General features: G+C 43.6%; 1 protein-coding gene across 1 annotated transcript; it reads right to left on the reverse strand.

Moving 5' to 3' along the window:
* Positions 1–278: 278 nt before the first annotated feature.
* On the reverse strand, positions 279–9607 carry rergla (RERG/RAS-like a). Its single transcript, XM_068004754.1, has 5 exons — positions 9367–9607; positions 9160–9220; positions 7717–7789; positions 6560–6708; positions 279–1412 (listed from the first exon to the last, which is right to left on the reverse strand). The coding sequence occupies exons 1-5, from the start codon at positions 9416–9418 to the stop codon at positions 1142–1144; spliced, it is 606 nt and encodes a 201-aa protein (XP_067860855.1). The 5' UTR covers positions 9419–9607; the 3' UTR covers positions 279–1141.
* Between the last annotated feature and the right edge of the window lie 13830 nt (positions 9608–23437).

Genomic DNA, 23437 nt, shown 5'->3' on the forward strand with positions numbered 1-23437 from the left:
AACAATAACTGGGAAATGTTACAAATGAGACCTCGCCTGCTGGGAACACTTACCCAAGAGTCACTGCGTTCGGCCATGATTTATCATCCATTAATTTTAATGGACAGAAAATTATGAAGGCATGTGCGGAAACTCCTAGTGTGCGTTTCCCAGTAGGTGAGGCTCCGCGCTGCGAGTGCACATTTTAAAAGTTACCCGTAAATGTTTATTGCAAACTAATGAGTAGTTCACCTCAGACTGGCTGGTTAGAGAGATTTAAAAATAACTATTACCACATGTTGGTAGTGTAAAGGTTTTATTACATGACACTGAACACAATAGAAATATAAAAAGAAATATAAACCAATCAACAAATCACGGAGTTGACAAAGTGCTCATTTACATAAACTTGTACAATATGACCCTTGTATTATTCGTCATTTAAAAAATTTAACATATTTACACCTGTTGTAACACAAGCCCAGGTTTTGTTTTTGTACGTTTACTGTGTACCAAACACATGCTGCGAATATGAACCCAAGTGTGACTGAACAGCGGCATTTCATCGTGGCAAAGCTACTTATAAGTAAGAAGTATGGACAAGCTATTATTTTGTATGTACCAACCTTAATATTCATTGGTCATGTCTCCCACAAAATGATGTACACTTAAATAGTTATCAAAATATAATACAAAATTCAGATTTGACTGCACACTTACAGTTTACATGATACAATAATGTGTCAATATGTGCTATATAGTCACTGACGATAAATCAGAATATTACACATAAGGGTAGAGTTTCCAAATTAGTGCCCCTAGCAAAGAACTTTGCATGATGGGAGTGCACAGCAGGCCTTTGAGCTGGGAGGGTCAGTGTGTCCAATTTGCAGCATGCAAGATTCTTTACTCACTAATTTGGGCCAGGACTGCTCAATCAGAAAATACTCCCTGGAGTCCTTTTCAGTTGGAAATTTAACATCCTTTATCCAAAAAGAAAGCACCTGGTCATAGTTTTCTGGGTTTTTTCTCTGTCGATCAACAATTAACTTTAATATCCCTTTACAGATTGTGATTAGGAAAAAAGGAAACACCAGATATTATTTGGGGGGCGGGGCTTGCATACATTATGACATATCAGTATGGAGAAAATTGTATCGTGCTACACAGATTTCCTTCTTTTCCCAAACACATTATTAATTAACTTAGCCATTGATTTTGAACCACTGGGTCTCCTTCTGCGGTTGCCACTCACATTCCTGATCGCCTTTGAAAACATCATTGCCACCTCTTGGTGGTGCTCGGCTGCTGATAGTTCGAAAAACTGGCATTTGTTTTCTCCAGCTAGGTGCAGTCCTTCCTCCTCTCTCACTTCCCTCACGTGGCACAAGTCTTGCTTATTGCCAACTAAAAATATCACCGATGTAACCTCCCTACACAAGTGAAGAGAAATTCGATGTGTTAGAACAGTCAGCAAATTCATAAACCCTTCAACCGCACACACTTTATAGTAAATGTGAAACCAAAAAGGTAATTACGTACCTTTCAGCTTTGTAATTACTAATTTTTGAACAAATAGGTATGAGCTACCAAAAGAATATACTTTTGTTCATAAACCCAGTTCCTTCAGTTCATGCAGATGGATTTCCAGCACTGTAATATCTTGCTATTGCATTCATTTCAACTGCAGTTTCAAATTCAGATTTATTCTGCATATGTTGGTGCCAGAGGTTAAAAATAACAGCTATTCCCTTGTCATTGAGAAGAACCATGTAATACATGACACTCAGTAACTGCTGCATGCTGTACTATGGAAACTAAGTCCTGATTTTCCAAGTATGCACTGCCTCTGGCTGTGCATATTAGCAAACCGCAAGTACTGCCCCTTATTCCCAATATCCTCCTCCCGATATCCCCACCATCACAGAAGCCAGTCTTCAGCCAATTCGATTCACTCCACGTGATATCAAGAAACGGCTGAGTGCACTGGATACAGCAAAGGCTATGGGCCCCGACAACATCCCAGCTGTAGTGCTGAAGACTTGTGCTCCAGAACTAGCTGCGCCTCTAGCCAAGCTGTTCCAGTACAGCTACAACACTGGCATCTACCCGACAATGTGGAAAATTGCCCAGGTATGTCCTGTCCACAAAAAGCAGGACAAATCTAATCCGGCCAATTACCGCCCCATCAGTCTACTCTCAATCATCAGCAAAGTGATGGAAGGTGTTGTCGACAGTGCTATCAAGCGGCACTTACTCACCAATAACCTGCTCACCGATGCTCAGTTTGGGTTCCGCCAGGACCACTCGGCTCCAGACCTCATTACAGCCTTGGTCCAAACATGGACAAAAGAGCTGAATTCCAGAGGTGAGGTGAGAGTGACTGCCCTTGACATCAAGGCAGCATTTGACCGAGTGTGGCACCAAGGAGCCCTAGTAAAATTGAAGTCAATGGGAATCAGGGGGAAAACTCTCCAGTGGCTGGAGTCATATCTAGCACAAAGGAAGATGGTTGTTGGAGGCCAATCATCTCAGCCCCAGGACATTGCTGCAGGAGTTCCTCAGGGCAGTGTCCTTGGCCCAACCATCTTCAGCTGCTTCATCAATGACCTTCCCTCCATCATAAGGTCAGAAATGAGCATGTTTGCTGATGACTGCACAGTGTTCAGTTCCATTCGCAACCCCTCAAATAATGAAGCTGTCCGAGCCCGCATGCAGCAAGACCTGGACAACATCCAGGCTTGGGCTCATAAGTGGCAAGTAACATTCGTGCCAGATAAGTGCCAGGCAATGACCATCTCCAACAAGAGAGAGTCTAACCACCTCCCCTTGACATCGCCGAATCCCCCACCATCAACATCCTGGGGGTCACCATTGACCAGAAACTTAACTGGACCAGCCATATAAATACTGTGTCTATGAGAGCAGGTCAGAGGCTGGGTATTCTATCGCGAGTGACTCACCTCCTGACTCCCCAAAGCCTTTCCACCATCTACAAGGCACAAGTCAGGAGTGTGATGGAATACTCTCCACTTGCTTGGATGAGTGCAGCTCCAACAACACTCAAGAAGCTCGACACCATCCAAGATAAAGCAGCCCGCTTGATTGGCACCCCATCCACCACCCTAAACATTCACTCCCTTACCGGCGCACTGTGGCTGCAGTGTGTTCCATCCACAGATGCACTGCAGCAACTCGCCAAGGCTTCTTCGACAGCACCTCCCAAACCCGCGACCTCTACCATCTAGAAGGACAAGAGCAGCAGGCACATGGGAACAATACCAGCTGCACGTTCCCCTCCAAGTCACACACCATCCCGACTTGGAAATATATCGCCGTTCCTTCATTGTCGCTGGGTCAAAATCCTGGAACTCCCTTCCTAGCAGCACTGTGGGAGAACCGTCACCACACGGACTGCAGTGGTTCAAGAAGGCGGCTCACCACCACCTTCTCGAGGGCAATTAGGGATGGGCAATAAATGCTGGCCTCGCCAGCGACACCCACATCCCGTGAACGAATAAAAAAAAATCACAACTAATGGGTAAGGCTCTCTGGGTCACTCAGAAGATTGGCCCTTAAATATGCAATGTAAATCTCCTATACTCTTTCCACCCCATCTCCAGAATGTACCTAAAAAGGGGCAAAACATCTACAGGTGAAAGTGTTAATTATTGCCGTGCTATAAGGTAACATCTTTAAATTAAACACATGGAAAGTGTTCTTTTCAATCAAACTTGAACTTTATAAATAAACTTAAAAAACTGAACTTTTTTTGTATTTTTCTTTTTTATTTTGTTGAACACCTCAACTATTTTTCAAAGCACTGTTAATTACTACCACTAGTAATTGAAAAGAAATGTAGTTAAATACTCTCTTGACCAATACAAATCATATGAAATAGTGTAAGCATTTTTCTTGTCTGAAAGGAAAGCAATATATATTCAAGGGCCTTAACATTTGGTAAAAGAAACCCACAGTAATAAACAAGTGTTTAAGCTGAGCTGCGCACACTCTGGACTATCTTCCTTTGAAAAAAGTAAATAATATGTTTGTAATCATTCTTTACGACCAGCAAACACAATGGCAGGTGTGTGCAATTTTTTAATGAATGATTTTAAGTACAATATCTTTAGCAAGAAACAAAAATCAATCACAAGTTATTTGTGATAAAAATTGGCCAAACACAAGGCACCTTTAATAATGATCCTTTATCACTTCTCAAGCCGCTTAACTTAAGTGGGCCAAATGACACAAAGTTCAGTCTTTCAGTTGCAGAGCGAGTAACTATACAATAGCTCAACAGAAATTAAGAAAATCCCTATTTACCCATGAGGCCCAATGTGTAGTAAGAATTCTTGTTGAAACACAAATAAGGACGGAGCTTTATTTTTGAGTAGATAAGCTGAACCTGATTTAAATAGTTACTAAGAATGGGAATATGCACCTTTATATACAATTATTTTTTTTAAAGGCAAATATGGTTTTGGTTCTTCACAGATCACACTATGGTGAATTATCAGGAATGCAAATTGTAATAATTACAACTTTCAAAACATCGAGTCATAAAGTAAACTCAACCAGGCTCCACAAGATAACAGTTTTACAGAAGTTGACACTTGTGAAAACAAAAATGTTTTAATCGTGTCAGTTGTCTCGATTATGTAGTATTCTTCTACAGCCCATTCACTGGGTTCAGACCACAGATATCCTGGAGGATCGTTTTATTTATTTCCAGAATTAGAATTTTACAGTTGATTACAGGAAGAAATGGCAGCAGTAGTTTGTATTGCACATAAGATCTAGATTTATAATTGCATAGCTAACGAACTGAAGATACAAGACTAGATTTTCCAATCAGTGTAATTTTAGCCATTGGGTTAATGCCAGCATCACTGATCAGAAAATCGAGGCTACAGCATTTCCCATTTTACCAGCAATGTCCTGTGTAACCCAATGCGAAAGGTAAAAGTAATGTGAAAATCTAAAGTACAATAAATACATAGCGCTATAAACAGGTTTAAAAATTCAGTCTGCACATTTATTTCTTGACAATCAATATAATTTAGTATTCTGCAATAAATGTGAACTAATTAAAGGGGCACAGTCGTGTGGTTAAATGACAGTAAGTAAATAACACAAACATCTTTTGTTCTCCATCATACTCCCACTCCTAGTCTGACCTTTCTGTTATCGGCCTCCTACACTGTTCCAATGAAGCTCAACACAAGCTCGAGGAATAGCACCTCATCTTTCTACTAGGCATTTTACAGCCTTCTGGCCTTAACACTGAGTTTAACAACTTTAGATCTTAAACACCACTCCCATTTTCTCTTGTATTTTCTGTAACCATGCACACTTCCTCTGGATCCATGTTTGTCCCATTATCGCCTCCTTTTGCCTTGCATCATCATCCCTTTTGTCATTTAATCACCCCTAACCCCACCCTATCACACACCTTCCCCTTTGTTCTTTCCCTGCCCCACCTTCTTTTCCCTGGCTCTGTATTTGCTTAAAAAGTATTCATTGGAGAATTCCTCCAATTCTGATGAAAGGTCATCGACTTGAAACGTTAACTCTGTTTCTCTCTCCACTGATGCTGCCTGACTGGCTGAGTGTTTCCAGCATTTTCTGTTTTTATAATACAAACATTTTATTGCAAAAGGCTGTACCGCTGACACAGCATTAGGTACAGTGGCATATTGATAACATTTTCAGAGGAGGCTGTTGCGTGCTTTGCTTGGATCTGAACATGCTCAAAAACTAGTAAGAAAATACCAGCTTCTTTAAAATTCAGTTGTGGCCCAGTCTAGTTAAACTGACCATAGTTGCATATGTCCAACTTCTACAGTGCTTAGCGTTTTGATCAAGCTTTTCCTATACATTACTTTCCCGGTGTTTCCCATGTGCATACGAGTACTGGCACAGCCAGAAAAGTATTAGCCGTGCCAATAGTTCCCTATGTGTTATCACATGAGCACAAAGAAGAAACACTGATCTAAGATTAATATAATTATTCTTTGCTGCTTCCTCTCCCACCCCCCAAATGTTCTCCGCTCTTAAAGCTCATGCTGGCTAATTCCTTCAAAGATGGGCATGATGTGGAGATGCCCAGGGGATGGAATGGGAGCATCAAGTACTCCCAGATCAGGTGTAACACAGGTTAAGTGTACAACAGCTCAATCTATCCAGCTAGAACAAAAGGCCTTGCATGAAGAGCCCATTGCAAATTTTACTCTAGCTGAAGTTCTGACTGAATGAAACCAAGACTGAGACTGTGACATTAAGGAGTGCATGTTTTCTGTGGTAACTATAGGATTGTGGATCTACTTCCTATATGAAAGGCAATATGAACACGTGCATCCGATGGGTGTAACATGACATGAATATAATGCAATAACATCACCAGTCAACAAGAATAACTCTCTGGTCATTGTTGAAGTGGGTGGGAAAATATAAGAATAACGGAATGCAGAAAAAGATACTGTAAATGAGATGGAGAGCCAGCCACTGAGTAAATCTAAACAGGCCAATCAAAGGGGTAACCTGAATTCAAGAGAATAACGGGGTAATGTCCACTTACCTTTTGCAGATTTCACTATTCAGTTCTCGTATTCGCCGAATGAGTGCTTTCGCAGAGACAAAGGACGATCGGTCACCAATATCGTACACCACAACAAACCCATCAGCCCAGTTCACTTGATCAATCAATGAGGACTTACTCTCAGAAGGCTGGAAGAGAAAGGATTGTTAGAAAAACACTGGGTGGTCTGACCTGTACTTTTAAGGCATTTCATTTAATTTATTAATCATCAATTCTAATTTGTGTATTCCACAGTTACATTTATCTATTCATATCATCCACACTGTTGACTTATTGTATTATAAAGTCATTGCAACCGTCAACTAAAGTTGGGGAAATAGAAACAAAAAATGGCCAAATTTTGGTGGTTAACCACTTACATATAAGTAAAAAGTGAGATAAGACAGGCTGTAGACTCTATTGACGACAAGAAAGAAAGAAATCATCAATCAATCATAGCATTTACTGCACAAAAGGAACTTATTTTGCTCATCACTCCTGTTTAGTGCTATCTTTTCAGCTGGAGTTAACCACTCTAATTTCCCTACTCTTTCCCCATATTCTTTTATATTGTTCCTTTCCAAATACTTATCCAATTCATTTTTAAATTATGTTTATAGTCTTTTGTGGTGGAGCATTCTATGTCCTAATAACGCTGTTAGAAAATATTTCTTCTAACTTTCCCCTTTGTTCCTCCAATGATAATCATCAAGTTACTGACTCGCCAATCAGTGGAAACATTACTATTTACCAATGCCAGGCCTTTAATAATTTTGAAAATTAGATTTCCTTTTAACCTTCTATATGGTTATAGCACCCATCCCATCCCATCCCAAGGACATCCCAAAACACTTCACAATGAAGGAATTACTTTGCAAGTTCAGTCACTGGTGCTATCTATAGGTTCTTAAGCTTTACTTACTTCCCTTCATCGCAACAATATATGGAACTGGCTAACGGTTATTATGGAACAATTTACACTTTTTCTAAAAGCAGCCATATACCTGAAGAGGTCACGTCATCACTCCTATCTGATATGGGAATAACTGACATGAATTTGTCAGTCTTCAGAACAGGATTCTTTTCCTGCTACCAGCAATTAGGCATGTCCTCCGTTTCACTTCGCACAAGAGAACCTACTCTGAAGGAATACTTACTTGGGAACAAGGGTCGAATATTTCCAAATTCATTTGTTTCCCATCTATGGCTAAGCGTTTTTGTAGATACACTCTGCAAAAACAAAAATGATCAGAGCTTTGATCAGAATATTACACACTATTACAGCACCTTTCTCTGATCGAAGTTTATACGATATTAAGGGGAACGGATAGGGTGGATAGAGAGAAACTATTTCAGCTGGTTGGAGATTCTAGGAGTAGGGGGCACAGTCTAAAAATTAGAGCCAGACCTTTCAGGAGTGAGATTAGAAAACATTTCTATACACAAAGGGTGGTAGAAGTTTGGAACTCTCTTCCGCAAACGGCAATTGATACTAGCTCAATCGCTAAATTTAAATGTGAGATAGACAGCTTTTTGGCAAACAAAGGTATTAAGGGATATGGGCCCAAAGGCAGGTATATGGAGCTAGATCACAGATCAGCCATGATCTTATCAAATGGCGGAGCAGCACGAGGGGCTGAATGGCCTACTCCTGTTCCTATGTTCCTATAAGATGTGCTTCAAAATAACCCAAATTCAGCAATCAGATACATCATTTTAAATGTAAAAACATTAGAAGTGAAGCCATTTATTCTGTTATGAACTTAACATATTGGATTTTATTAGCTGCAATTAAAAGGGCAATGCCAGCATATTTGAATGATTTCAGACAAGTTCATCTCCTGAAGTAGCTAATTTAAAAAGAAACAAACTTGGATTTATATAGAGTCTTATCATCGAACATCCGAAAGAACTTCAATAACATCATTCATTGGCTGTGACATGCAGTCATTGTTGTTATGTTAACAAACATGCCAATTTATGCACAGCACGATCCCACGAACTGCAGACAGTTTGAGTGGTGTTCGTAGGCTGAGGTTTGCACTGCTGCAAATGTGATGCTTGTCACTGGCTCAATGCAGCTTTGTGAGTTTTAAAAGTTTTAATTTTGATTAAAACTAAGATTGAAGATAAGCTACGGCACCATAAATAATGGGCAAAACATCACCAACCACATTTCCTGCGGGACAGGTTACCATGGTGATATTATTCCTTTAAAGGTGCTAACCAGGATTTCACAGTGAATAGCACCACCAATATGAAGCACAGTAACACTGTACACAAGCGGTTATTCCTGCAACAAGATATTTCTTCACATGAATTACATGTTTTTGCATGTTTCCACAAACATAAATGGGTTGCATTTACATTTGAGTGCACAATGTCCCTCTAACTACATAGGTCACATTGCACAGTTTCTCCTTCCCCAAAACTGGCAGGGCTGTGACCAAGTACATACTGTAGTGGGGACAGTACATTTTGAAATAAATCTATCAGCATCTTAACAAAACAAGTTTGTTGGCGGGGGCGCAAGCTTATGCAACGAGAGCTCAAATTGCTAAGAACGACAGTTCCAAATGCAGGATTGAGATCTTTTGCACTTACCGGAGCTGGACGCATACTCGCCAATAAAACGCTTGGTTAGAAATCGCACGATGAGAGCTGCAAAGAAATAAAAAATAATCAACATGCTGCACCGAACAATGCACCCTGTAATATCATGTAGAAATTTAATTTGAAAAGTACATGGGAAATAAGTTATTTAAAAATACACACGTGAAATGACCTAAACAGTGATGTTCACTCACCGGATTTGCCGACTCCATCGGTTCCTAACACAGCAACTTTGATATCGTTCATACTCTTCCCTTGGAGCCGGTGTTGGTCCCAGTTCTTTGTGAGTTACAGTGAGCGCTTGCTCTCTTGTAGACGCGCTGAGACCTTCCCTCGACAACAGACTTATGTGAGGCTGTTACATGCCCCTCGCTCTCCTGCTAGACTCGGCCACATCCACCACCCCTTCCCGTGTGGATCCGGCCGGTGGGGCGCATTGCTTTATTAAAGTGCGCCTCGGCTTGCGTCACTTTGGCGCAATAGCTGTCAATCATTCTCCTGGCTTCCAGGGGACCTGGCAGTTTTGCATTCGGGAACCTTGCATAGAGAGACAGCGGTACAAATAAATCCCTTGGGGGGGGGGGGGGGGGGAGAGGGGGGAGGTGCAGAAAGATCTGTCCCCTGCAATGGGAAAAAAATAAGGAACGCTCCGGAAAGTTCAGAGATAAGTTTTTTTTGATGTAAATGACAAGTCATTCAAAACTATCACAGACAATGCAACAAAGGAATCGTGAGTTGGATATAGGATATAGGACGATTAAACATTGCGTGTGGGAAAATAAAATCAAACCATAAATAAAGTGGGAAGACTAAATTGTTGAGAGTATGTCAGAAAGTGCGGTAACGGAAACAATAAAATGAAATAGTTACAGAATGCAATAGGAAATAAAGTTGCAAGATAACATTATAACAGAGGGTTTTTTAAAAAAGTTGAATAATAGATACTACAAAAAGCAATATGCCGTAATTGCATCAAACGTGAATTCTAGCAAACAGTGAGATAAGTTTAACTCATGAAAGCGAAGCCCACCTTTAAAAGTTTCAGTAATGCAAGAGTACTGAGTTATATGCTGTCGTTAAGAATAAGCCTGAATTGCAAAATGCACAGACTTTTTAGAGTTGCATTAATGAACTAAGATTAATATTTCAACGAAAATGTTCCAGCATTAATGGCAATTATGTTCGGACTTTGATGTGCTGTTTTTTTTGGCCCACAGCATAATGCCACCCTATGGACGGAATGGATATTGTAAACACTCATCTAATGTACAGGGAGGTGGGTGGGTTTGTGTCCCGTTTTGTTAAAAAAAAGTTTGATGACTAAAAACGTTTTCAAGGCTATAACTATAGCTATAACTTGGTCAAGCTGGTCATATTTTAAACATACAGATGCCAAAGCTAAACCAGTGAAACATGATGTGGAGATGCCGGTGATGGACTGGGGTTGACAATTGTAAACAATTTTACAACACCAAGTTATAGTCCAACAATTTTATTTGAAAATCACAAGCTTTTGGAGGCTTCCTCCTTCCTCAGGTGAATGTCAAGAAATCCTCGAACCTTTCGCATTTATAAATCACAGAACAATACCTGGTGATTACAGATAGTCTTTCCAACTGCCCGTTGCCAAGGCAATCAAAGTGTTCAGACAGAGAGGTGTTACCTACAGGGCCACCGAATATACAAACAACCAAAAAAAAAACAGAGAGAGGCAGAAACATCCGGAAGGAAGAGAAAGACAGCAAATGACCCGTTATATTAAAAACAGATAACTTTTGTTCACTGGTGGGGTTAAGTGTAACGTGACATGAACCCAAGATCCCGGTTGAGGCCGTCCTCATGGGTGCGGAACTTGGCTATCAATTTCTGCTCGACAATTTTGTGTTGTCGTGTGTCTCGAAGGCCGCCTTGGAGTACGCTTACCCGAAGGTCGGTGGCTGAATGTCCTTGACTGCTGAAGTGTTCCCCGACTGGGAGGGAACCCTCCTGTCTGGCGATTGTTGCGCGGTGTCCGTTCATCCGTTGTCGCAGTGTCTGCATGGTCTCGCCAATGTACCGTGCTCTGGGGCATCCTTTCCTGCAACGTATGAAGTAGACAACGTTGGCCGAGTCACAGGAGTATGAACCATGTACCTGGTGGGTGGTGTCCTCTCGTGTGATGGTGGTATCTGTGTCGATGATCTGGCATGTCTTGCAGAGGTTACCGTGGCAGGGTTGTGTGGTGTCGTGGACGCTGTTCTCCTGAAAGCTGGGTGATTTGCTGCGAACGATGGTCTGTTTGAGGTTGGGTGGCTGTTTAAAGGCGAGTAGTGGAGGTGTGGGGATGGCCATAGCGAGGTGTTCGTCATCATTGATGACTAGTTGAAGGCTGTGGAGAACATGGCGTAGTTTCTCCGCTCCGGGGAAGTACTGGACGACAAAGGGTACTCTGTTGGTTGCGTCCCGTGTTAGTCTTCTGAGGAGATCTATGCAATTTTTCGTGTGGCCCGTCGGAACTGTCGATCGATGAGTCGAGCGTCATATCCCGTTCTTACTAGGGCGTCTTTCAGCGTCTGTAGGTGTCCATCGAGTTCCTCCTCGTCTGAGCAGACCCTGTGTATTCGCAGGGCCTGTCCATAGGGGATGGCCTCTTTGACGTGGTTAGGGTGGAAGCTGGAAAAGTGGAGCATCGTGAGGTTGTCCGTGGGCTTGCGGTAGAGTGAGGTGCTGAGGTGCCCATCTTTGATGGAGATTCGTGTGTCCGAGAAAGAAACTGATTCTGAGAAGTAGTCCATGGTGAGCTTGATGGTGGGATGGAACTTGTTGATGTTATCGTGTAGTCTCTTTAGTGATTCTTCGCCGTGGGTCCATAGAAAGAAAATGTCGTCGATGTATCTGGTGTATAGTGTTGGTTGGAGGTCCTGTGCAGTGAAGAAGTCCTGCTTGAACTTGTGCATGAAAATGTTGGCGTATTGGGGTGCGAATTTGGTCCCCATGGCTGTTCCGTGTGTTTGGGTAAAGAACTGGTTATTGAAGGTGAAGACATTGTGATCCAGGATGAAGCGGATGAGTTGTAGGATGGCGTCTGGAGATTGGCTGTTGTTGGTGTTGAGTATTGATGCTGTCGCAGCGATGCCGTCATCGTGGGGGATACTGGTGTAGAGTGCCGAGACGTCCATCGTGGTGAGAAGTGTTCCTGGTTCAACTGGTCCGTGGGCACTGAATCCTACAAAAACTCAGTGCCTACGGCACTATGGACAGGCCCTGCGAATACACAGGGTATGCTCAGATGAGGAGGAACGCAATGGACACCTACAGACGCTGAAAGACGCCCTAGTAAGAACGGGATATGATGCTCGACTCATCGATCGACAGTTCCGATGGGCCACAGCAAAAAATCGCATAGACCTCCTCAGAAGACTAACACGGGACGCAACCAACAGAGTACCCTTCATCGTCCAGTACTTCCCTGGAGCGGAGAAACTACGCCATGTTCTCCGCAGCCTTCAACATGTCATCAATGATGACGAACACCTCGCTATGGCCATCCCCACACCTCCACTACTCGCCTTTAAACAGCCACCCAACCTCAAACAGACCATCGTTCGCAGCAAATTACCCAGCTTTCAGGAAAACAGCGTCCACGACACCAGACAACCCTGCCACGGTAACCTCTGCAAGACATGCCAGATCATCGACACAGATACCACCATCACACGAGAGGACACCACCCACCAGGTACATGGTTCATACTCCTGTGACTTGGCCAACGTTGTCTACCTCATACGTTGCAGGAAAGGATGCTCCAGAGCACGGTACATTGGCGAGACCATGCAGACTCTGCGACAACGGATGAACGGACACCGCGCAACAATCGCCAGACAGGAGGGTTCCCTCCCAGTCGGGGAACACTTCAGCAGTCAAGGACATTCAGCCACTGACCTTCGGGTAAGCGTACTCCAAGGCGGCCTTCGAGACACACAACGACGCAAAATCGTCAAGCAGAAATTGATAGCCAAGTTCCGCACCCATGAGGACGGCCTCAACTGGGATCTTGGGTTCATGTCACGCTACACGTAACCCCACCAGCGAACAAAAGTTATCTGTTTTTAATATAACGGGTCATTTGCTGTCTTTCTCTTCCTTCCGGATGTTTCTGCCTCTCTCTCTGTTTTGTATTGGTTGTTTGTATATTCGGTGGCCCTGTAGGTAACACCTCTCTGTCTGAACACTTTGATTGCCTTGGCAATGGGCAGTTGGAAAGACTATCTGTAATCACCAGGTATTGTTCTGTGATTTATAAATGCGAAAGGTTCGAGGATTTCTTGACATTCACCTGAGGAAGGAGAAAGCCTCCGAAAGCTTGTGATTTTCAAATAAAATTGTTGGACTATAACTTGGTGTTGTAAAATTGTTTACAGTGAAACATGGGCATATCTGCTATCTGATTCTTATAGGGTGTTTCTTCTGTTTATGAGCTATAGACTATTCAAGGGAGGGCATGTGACTCATGGAAATAAGCTGAATAATCTTTTGATCAGCTCCATGTTATAAACTTTCTTTTGAGTTTGTGCTTGGGAGTGTCAATCTTAAATTGTGCACAACCGTTTATGTCGGCCAAGGAGAAGCTTGGTGCTGCTCTGAGAGCTGGTTTTCGTGCCAGTCACTTTTTAAAGTGATTGTATAAATGTTGGACTGACAAAATAAACAAACCCAAAATTTGACATCAGCAACCACGCGAACGTGAAGAGCGACCTGAAATGAATGTGGAGGGTGAGACAAGGGAATCGTTTTAACTAATGCTGATGACGTCTGTCCTTTAGAAATAATGAGGAATAATTCAGTCTAAGATAAAGATCTGTGGTTAACAAATTAAATACATGACTTTTTTCTGGGTTGTAGCTTTAAGTATATGGGCACCGTAATATTTTAATATTGAGCTACTGTATTTAAATAAATATTCTTGTGTAATTTGCAAATCCAGATGAATATCCTTTCAGTTAAAAAAATTACTCAACTACTATCTGATAGCATGCACGATAATTTCCATTAATATACTTGATTAATTCTTTTGGAATCCTTTTAAGATGTGGCTTTAAGAAGTCACTCATCTCTAATGCACTTGTGGCAGCTCTTTGGCGGAAGTTAATGATCGTCATGGCGATGGCTGCACATGATCAATTAAGAAAAACATTTTCAGATATATAGGGCGGTGTGCTTCAATGCAAAATTGCCAAAGTTCCAGAAACGAGATGAGATTCTAGGGCAAGGGGTGGCCAACCTTTCCAGGAACTGGAGCCGAAAAAAGAAAGTTTATCTGGAAAAGGGCTGCGGGTGATCTGGCCCTTTTATGTTACAGCTCGGGTCCCATGAGAGTGACACCAAAGAGCTTGGGCCATTTATGATCAGGAGTGCTGCCAACAGCACCAGACTCACTCATGTACAGTGCATGGTGCTCCATTATGATAACAGTATCTTAACTAAAATATACGACTCCGTATGCCAGGGTGGATATTTTCAGGGCAATCCATGGCACGTTTTGTTGAGTAGAATTGGAACAACAAACTTCCAGACATAATTTTTTCATTTAGTGGGTTATTAGTTTCCAAAAGTTGTATTGGTCTTAAACAATAAGAAACAAAATTCACTAATTTCTGATGATAAATAATGAAACACCATCAGAAAGAAAGACATGCGCCTTTCACGACCTCAGGACATCCCAAAGCGCTTAACAGCCAATGAACTACTTTCGAAATGTAGTCACTGTTGTAATGTAGGAAACACTGCAGCCAATTTGTGCACAGGAAGGTTCCACAAACAGCAATGTAGCAATGACCAAATAATCTGTTCTAGTGATGTTGGTTGAAGGATAGATATTGGCCAGGACACCAACACGAGTGGCATCATTAATAGTAATCTTAGTAAGTCAGTGATATTCTCACTGTGATCACAATAAAAATACACCCGCGTTGTATTGTACAGTCAGCACACAAAATCAGTGTGACACTTGTTTCTCACTATTTTCTTGGAATCTGAGTTCTATTAGGTTGTTCATGAAGTTTCAGTCCTGAAATATGAGTGTCAGTCAGAACAGATCTGTAGTTTGATTTGATAAGTTGAAGGGTAGAAAAAAAGATCCGCTCACATTGGTGGAAGTGAAAACAGAAATCAGATGAAAGGCAGCAGTCTTGATACTTGGATACTTCTCACATGGCACAGTCTCAAGAATTCGACAATAACGGGGTCGATTTTAGGAGGGAGGCGGGTTGGCAGCGGGCGGGTCGACTGGGCGCGCGGGTAACGTGCCCAGTGAATTCGGGGAGCTCCGCACGCGATCGCAGCCTAATTGAAGGCACTTACCTTGGCTTCCGTGTTTCGCGCTGGAAAGCTGCGCAGCGGGCGCACTGCGCACCCGCATCACAGGCTGTCAGCAGGAGGAGCCCTATTTAAAGAGGCAGTCCTCCAAAGCTCCTCCTGCAGCAAACAACCAATTTAGGAGCACGGAGCAGGCCAGAGGCAAGGCTGCTCCAAGGTTCTCTGACTCCTCACTCCAGGTGCTGCTCGATGGGGTGAGGAGGAGGAGGGAAATTTTTTTCCCATCGGATGAGAGGAAGTGTGCTCCCTCCACCACCAAGAAGGTCTGGCTGGAGGTGGCCGAGGAGGTCAGCAGCAGCGGCAACGTGTCCAGAACCTGGGTCCAGTGCAGGAAGAGATTTAATGACCTAACCAGGTCAGCCAAAGTGAGTATACTTACGGATTCTCGCACACTCCGTCTTCCACATCACCACCACCACCACACAACTCCTTCTGCACTGCCACCACAATGCTCTTGCATCACTCCTCACATCCACTCTTGCCTGCACTTACTCACCGCCCCAGTTCCCATTCGAACACTACCACGCAACCCAATCCTCATACAATCTCATGGCTATGTCTCTTCATCGAACAGAATGCCCCACTGCAACCCAATCATATAAGCACTGAATCTTGGGCATATTATGCCAGGTAATGCCTTCCAACAACTATCACCTCCAGACTCAAGAGTTTCCTCATCAGCTATATGACAGACATTTGCCTTGAGTGACAGAAGAACCTATGTAGGTCAGCTTGAGACTGCCATCTCTAGAGTGACTTTTGTTTGTTGACAGATCCACATTGGTTCCATCTTATATTGCCACTAAAACCGATCTTTCCAAACAAGAGACAGATCACTTGAAGGCACCTCAGGTGATTAGGGACTCAAAGGTGTTGAAGTGAAACTGAAATGGATGCAATACACTTGGTATATTAGGCTTTTGAAGGGTGATACATTGCAGGTAGGTTCGGATGGAAAAGGCCCTTTGACCCATTTCATGTCATCCTTTCAGAGTACCAACCCTACGATCTTCCCATTACAGTCTCCAGCTGTTTCATAAATGAGTCCAGTGTCCTAGCAGGATGTTACCCAGACATGTTGATACAGTATGTAAATTACAGGCTACTTTGTTGTACAAAATTGGCAGTAATCTTACAGATCACAATTCATATCCTTTATGCTGGGTTTATTTTATAGTGCTGCAATTTTACAGGTATAACTTCAAGTGTCAAAAATAAACTGTATTCCCTGTCAGGCAGGGTTTTACTAAAAAAAATCACTGTTCTGTAGTGATAAGATTACATTTTTTTCCATCTGTTTCACAGAGATAAATTATATTTTATGAAGCACGATTTTATCACACAAGCATTGTTCTTCATAAAAAAGAAATCAGCATGACATGCAATAAGTAACGTCATTCAGGACACACTCACTCTGTTGTAGTAAATACTCCTTCGCTTTAAAGGAAGCTTGCATGAAAATTAATATTCCACACAATATAATCTGAATATTTTCTCTTGGACTAAGTGTAAAGAGTTTTGTAGGACGGCATTAAATCTGATATTTTTGATTTACTCTGGTACCATTCATTTTTGTTTGTCTAGTTTGAAAAAAATATTAGGGCCTTCTTCATTCAAACCTATCTGCAATTTATCACTCTTCAAAAGCCTGATATACCAAATGTATTGCATGGCTCTGCAACTGGTTAGATGGGAGTACAGGTCATAGAGCAGCTTCATAGCGTTACAGTCCTGTCGCCAACATACACTCCCATCTACCGAGGCTCCACACAATGAACCGGGCTTCACTAAGTTATCCCTATTGGCTATTCACTAAATAACATTCCAAACATTTTAAGATAATGGTTTGCTTTATGGGATTAATTGAAAGAAAGAAACGGCTGTTATGTTCAGAAGTAGCAGTGATTCGTATTGATTCAATGAGGAAGATGCTTTTATGGATGGTGATAAAATCATAATTTTACAGCAGAGACAGAGTCCATTTTGTCCATGCTTGCTCTCTGAAGGAACTTACTTTTTGAACAAATGAACCAAGCGAGTTATTGCCTCCTTGGACTGTTCTGCATCATGTGGAAGTGAAGCAAAATAATTACAAATTTTAAACACTTTGAAGGGGTAACATTCTGACTTTGTGCTTCCAGTGGGAAGCCTTGTCCACCAGAAGCGCACAATGGAAATGTGGGCGCGCATGCACCAGATTTTCTGAACATTTAAATTAACGTCTGAGCCCAAATTTCCAATGTACTCCCAACGGGAGAGGCTCCTTGCTGGAAGCACAAAGTCAGGACATTACTGCTATAGAAAGGAGGGGGAACAAATAATGATGTTTTCAAATTGCAAGTGTTATTAAAGCTCAGCCACCTACACAAATGTGTTTGAATCATTCAGTTTTATCATAAAACTTGATTATTGTAACTGGTTTTTGCTTATGTATTTATATGAAAAATAAAATTGCAACATATTAAATGTCATTTCTCATTCTTTAACACTGGGAGAGCGTAGCAATTTGCTGAAAATATTTCATCTGAGATACCATCAGAAGAGATCTTAGTTAAAATCTAATACACGTAATAGTGGTAAGAATCAGACTAAACACTCCTGAACTTTTAAAATGGAATTTGTTATTTAGCCAGAAATGACATGACACAAAATCCACATAAAGATGAAAATCCAAGTCAAGGCATCAACAATAAATGTATCGTTCAAAAAAATAGTGTGTTCTGAGATTACAGAGCTAATACAGGAATTTATGTACTTAAAATATATGCCTCTGCCCATTGGTACTTCAAAAATTGCATCAGAGCCCTACTGACATCATAGGATCCCGATTTGCATGGACTAATGAGACTCCAGCCTGGAACAGCCATTTCAACCCTCCCACCAAAATGGTGGCAAAACCTTTCCACCATCTACAAGGCACAAATCAGGAGTGTGATGGAATACTCTCCACTTGCCTGGATGAGTGCAGCTCCAACAACACTCATGAAGCTCGACACCATCCAGGACAAAGCAGCCCACTTGATTGGCACCCCATCCACCACCCTAAACATTCACTCCCTTCACCACCAGCGCACCGTGGCTGCAGTGTGTACCATCCACAGGATGCACTGCAGCAACTCGCCAAGGCTTCTTCGATAGCACCTCCCAAACCCACGACCTCTACCACCTAGAAGAAGCAGCAGGTACATGGGAACAACACCACCTGCACGTTCCCCTCCAAGTCTCACACCATCCCGTCTTGGAAATATATCGCTGTTCCTTCATCGTCGCTGGGTCAAAATCCTGGAACTCCCTTCCTAACAGCACTGTGGGAGAACCTTCACTACACGGACTGCAGCGGTTCAAGAAGGCAGCTCACCACCACCTTCTCAAGGGTAATTAGGGATGGGCAATAAATGCCGGCCTCGCCAGCAACATCCACAACCCATGAACGAATAAAAAAAAAATCAGGGAAAGGAACCTGCTGCCCATATCAAGTCTGGCCTGCATTTGCATCCAGTTCCACACTACGTGGTTGACTCAATGCCCTCAGTGCACCTTGGGATGTGAGCATCCCTAAATCAATTAAAAAAAAACTTTGTCCAAGATTGTGAGAGGCTAGTCCATGGCTGTGAACTTTCATGCTTCTTTCAAACTGCCTTCCACAGGACTCCATCCACCACCTTAAACATTCACTTCCTCCACCACCAGCGCACCATTGTTGCAGTGTGTACCATCTACTAGATTCACTGCAGCAACTCGCCAAGGCTTCGTGGACAGCACCTCCCAAACCCGCGACCTAGAAGGACAAGGGCAGCAGGCACATGGGAACAACACCACCTGCACGTTCCCCTCCACGTTACACACCATCCCGACTTGGAAATATATCGCCGTTCCTTCATCGTCACTGGGTCAAAATCCTGGAACTCCCTACCTAACAGCACTGCGGGAGAACCTTCACCACACGGACTGTAGCGGTTCAAGAAGGCAGCTCACCATCACCTTCTCAAGGGCAATTAGGGATGGACAATAAATGCTGGCCTTGCCAGCGATGCCCAAATCCCATGAATGAATAAAAAAAGTGAGAACTGTCAGATTAACCAATCTGCAGTTTGCCATTGCATACATTGGGCCATTAATGCTTCATTTGTCAAGGCTTAATGACTTTATTTCTTCTTCAATGGAAACCAACCAGTAGCATGAGAGGACTCTTCATTTTTTCAGGGTTTTGGGGTGCCATCAGTGCAGGGCCTCATCAATGGAACCCATGGCCATTCATCTCCAGCTACATAACAAATGAACTCTCTGGACAAAGCGGCAATGGCATTCAAAACGTTTATTGACTTAACAGTGCTTAACGTGTTATAAACTAGTTTTTTTTCCCCTCAAATGTTTCCCTATGGTGGCTGTGTATGGTTTCAATCCAATGCTATTGTTAATTCAGTGGGAGGAGGAAATAATGTGGCTGACTGTTGGATCTCAAAGAATGGCTCTTAGGATGCTGGTGGCCATGTGCCTCCTTGTGCGGGCTCATGAGATGGCCCTGGGATTGCTGCTACTACTTCCAGAACTGTGGTGGCTACCCAGGCATGCCTTGTTTCTGGCTCAGGACAGAGGGAATGATATTGGAGCCCAAGGTGGTCATGGCATTGGTCAAAACAATTCTTGAGACATTAGATGGATATACTTATAATCTCTGCTAAGGGAAGCTCCTTGAGGTGATCCAGGGTGGAGTGCAACTCACAGAAGCCATCATACGTCACATACATATGCAGTTGGTCGACTCCTCCATACTGGCTGCCATACCTTGATGATGTGGACATTAATTGCTATACCTTGCACGATACTGTGGACATGGTCAAACCTATGGTGCACAGAGAGCATTGTTTTGTATGCAGCCCCTGGATGATACTAATGCCAGAGCTCAGCAACTGAGGATGAACCTGGACTGGCCCTTCGGGTAGAAAGTTCCTGTTCCTCTTCTGCCACTTCCACTTGCTCGACAGCACTGATCTTTTCCTTTCCTAGCTCAGGGGTGTAAGGCCAATTGTAATAACCTTACCAGAACTTGGCTGAGATCAGTTAAGTTAGCCTGAGGTTCAAACCTGGGATCTTCCTGGTCTATATGACTCGGTTCTATACTGGGCGATGAATTTACTTACTGTTCTATCTATGAGCTATAGTTCTTTTCTAACATCTGTAACAGAGTGGGAGAGGGATGATATGTGAGTCACAAGCTTTTGAGAGCTCTGTATCCGCTATAGGGGTAGAGCTTTAAGTAATTGTATAAAATGTCATAGTGTCCAAAGCAAGGCGGTATAGCTTTAAGAAATCTTTAAAAGCAATTAAGGTTAATCAGGAACAACTCCCAGCCTGGAAAGAAAGAAGGCAGGGAAATAATTCAGTTGGGGAAATAGCTAAGAGTGAGAATGTGTATGCTGGAAGCAATATCGCTGTAAATGATTCTTGGCTGCAGTGCAGGATGAACTTTAATGACCTAACCAGGTCAGGAAAAGTGAGTACAGTTGCTGATTCACTGACATTCTGTGGTGTACAACACCCCCCCCTACCACTCTGTCTTGCCAAGTGTACTCCATTACATCACTCCTCACACCCACTTACATTTCAGCAGCACCCATCCGTCACTTTTTATGCATTTCCTCGCCTCCCCATGTATATTCATCGACCGCTGCCACTCACCCCAATCCTGATGCAATATGATGTATCTGTCTCATAGTCACCCTCTGATGCATCTGTCTGATAGTCAGCCTCACCCAATGCACTGCATCCAGTGGTTAATACGTGACCTCAGTCACTCACAGGTCTGCTCTTTCACCCCTTGGAGGAGAAGAGAGCTCAAACTGTGAGGGAGAGAACTGGAGGTGGCTTGCTCAATGAGACACCTGGTGGTCATGTAGTTCTGGTTGTAGCGCTCTCATTGGTGGGGTTCCTCACAGGTGTCATAAGCCTAGTTTGAAGAGGGTATCCCCTGTCTCCGAAGAGCCAGTCCATAAGTCTCTCTCGGAAGGAAGAGGTCTGGAATGTTAGACCGCCGCAGTATAAAAGCATCATGACAGCTGCCAGAGTCCAGCACGTGAGTGCAAAAGACAAGGCTGAAGCGTTTGCAACCATCTTCAGCCAGAAGTGCCGAGTGGATGATCCATCTCGGCCTCCTCCCGATATCCCCACCATCACGGAAGCCAGTCTTCGGCCAATTCGATTCACTCCACGTGATATCAAGAAACGGCTGAGTGCACTGGATACAGCAAAGGCTATGGGCCCCGACAACATCCCAGCTGTAGTGCTGAAGACTTGTGCTCCAGAACTAGCTGCGCCTCTAGCCAAGCCGTTCCAGTACAGCTACAACACTGGCATCTACCCGACAATGTGGAAAATTGCCCAGGTATGTCCTGTCCACAAAAAGCAGGACAAATCCAATCCGGCCAATTACCGCCCCATCAGTCTACTCTCAATCATCAGCAAAGTGATGGAAGGTGTTGTCGACAGTGCTATCAAGCGGCACTTACTCACCAATAACCTGCTCACCGATGCTCAGTTTGGGTTCTGCCAGGACCACTCGGCTCCAGGCCTCATTACAGCCTTGGTCCAAACATGGATAAAAGAGCTGAATTCCAGAGGTGAGGTGAGAGTGACTGTCCTTGACATCAAGGCAGCATTTGACCGAGTGTGGCACCAAGGAGCCCTGGTAAAATTGAAGTCCATGGGAATCAGGGGGAAAACTCTCCAGTGGCTGGAGTCATACCTAGCACAAAGGAAGATGGTAGTGGTTGTTGGAGGCCAATCATCTCAGCCCCAGGACATTGCTGCAGGAGTTCCTCAGGGCAGTGTCCTAGGCCCAACCATCTTCAGCTGCTTCATCAATGACCTTCCCTCCATCATAAGGTCAGAAATGGGATGTTCGCTGATGACTGCACAGTGTTCAGTTCCATTCGCAACCCCTCAAATAATGAAGCAGTCCGAGCCCGCATGCAGCAAGACCTGGACAACATCCAGGCTTGGGCTCATAAGTGGCAAGTAACATTCGTGCCAGATAAGTGCCAGGCAATGACCATCTCCAACAAGAGAGAATCTAACCACCTCCCCTTGACATTCAACGGCATTACCATCGCCGAATCCCTCACCATCAACATCCTGGGGGTCACCATTGACCAGAAACTTAACTGGACCAGCCATATAAATACTGTGGCTATGAGAGCAGGTCAGAGGCTGGATATTCTGCGGCGAGTGACTCACCTCCTGACTCTCCAAAGCCTTTCCACCATCTACAAGGCACAAGTCAGGAGTGTGATGGAATACTCTCCACTTGCTTGGATGAGTGCAGCTCCAACAACACTCAAGAAGCTCGACACCATCCAAGATAAAGCAGCCCGCTTGATTGGCACCCCATCCACCACCCTAAACATTCACTCCCTTCACCACCGGCGCACTGTGGCTGCAGTGTGCACCATCCACAGGATGCACTGCAGCAACTCGCCAAGGCTTCTTCGACAGCACCTCCCAAACCCGCGACCTCTACCATCTTGAAGGACAAGAGCAGCTAGCACATGGGAACAACACCACCTGCACGTTCCCCTCCAAGTCACACACCATCCCGACTTGGAAATATATCACCGTTCCTTCATTGTCGCTGGGTCAAAATCCTGGAACTCCCTTCCTAGCAGCACTGTGGGAGAACCGTCACCACACAGACTGCAGCGGTTCAAGAAGGCAGCTCACCACCACCTTCTCGAGGGCAATTATGGATGGGTAATAAATGCTGGCCTCGCCAGCGACGCCCACATCCCGTGAACGAATAAAAAAAAAAGAATCTGGCCTACACCTGCAAGAACCTCTTCTTGTGGTGTACACCAGCTGTGCATTGATGGAGTGAAATCCCCGTGGGAAGCCAGGCCGGAGAGGGAACCAACTGCT

The sequence above is a fragment of the Heptranchias perlo genome, chromosome 24 (assembly GCF_035084215.1).
Source record: "Heptranchias perlo isolate sHepPer1 chromosome 24, sHepPer1.hap1, whole genome shotgun sequence".
Classification (NCBI taxonomy): Eukaryota; Metazoa; Chordata; class Chondrichthyes; order Hexanchiformes; family Hexanchidae; genus Heptranchias; species Heptranchias perlo.

Bases quoted from the DNA above. Each gene is read 5' to 3' on its own strand.
- rergla (XM_068004754.1), bottom strand. From the start codon at position 9,418: ATGAACGATATCAAAGTTGCTGTGTTAGGAACCGATGGAGTCGGCAAA. The intron at 9,221-9,366 runs GTGAGTGAACAT...ATTTCTTTGCAG, and splicing joins CGATGGAGTCGGCAAATCCG to CTCTCATCGTGCGATTTCTA. The intron at 6,709-7,716 runs GTAAGTATTCCT...TTTCTCTTCCAG, and splicing joins TATTCGACCCTTGTTCCCAA to CCTTCTGAGAGTAAGTCCTC.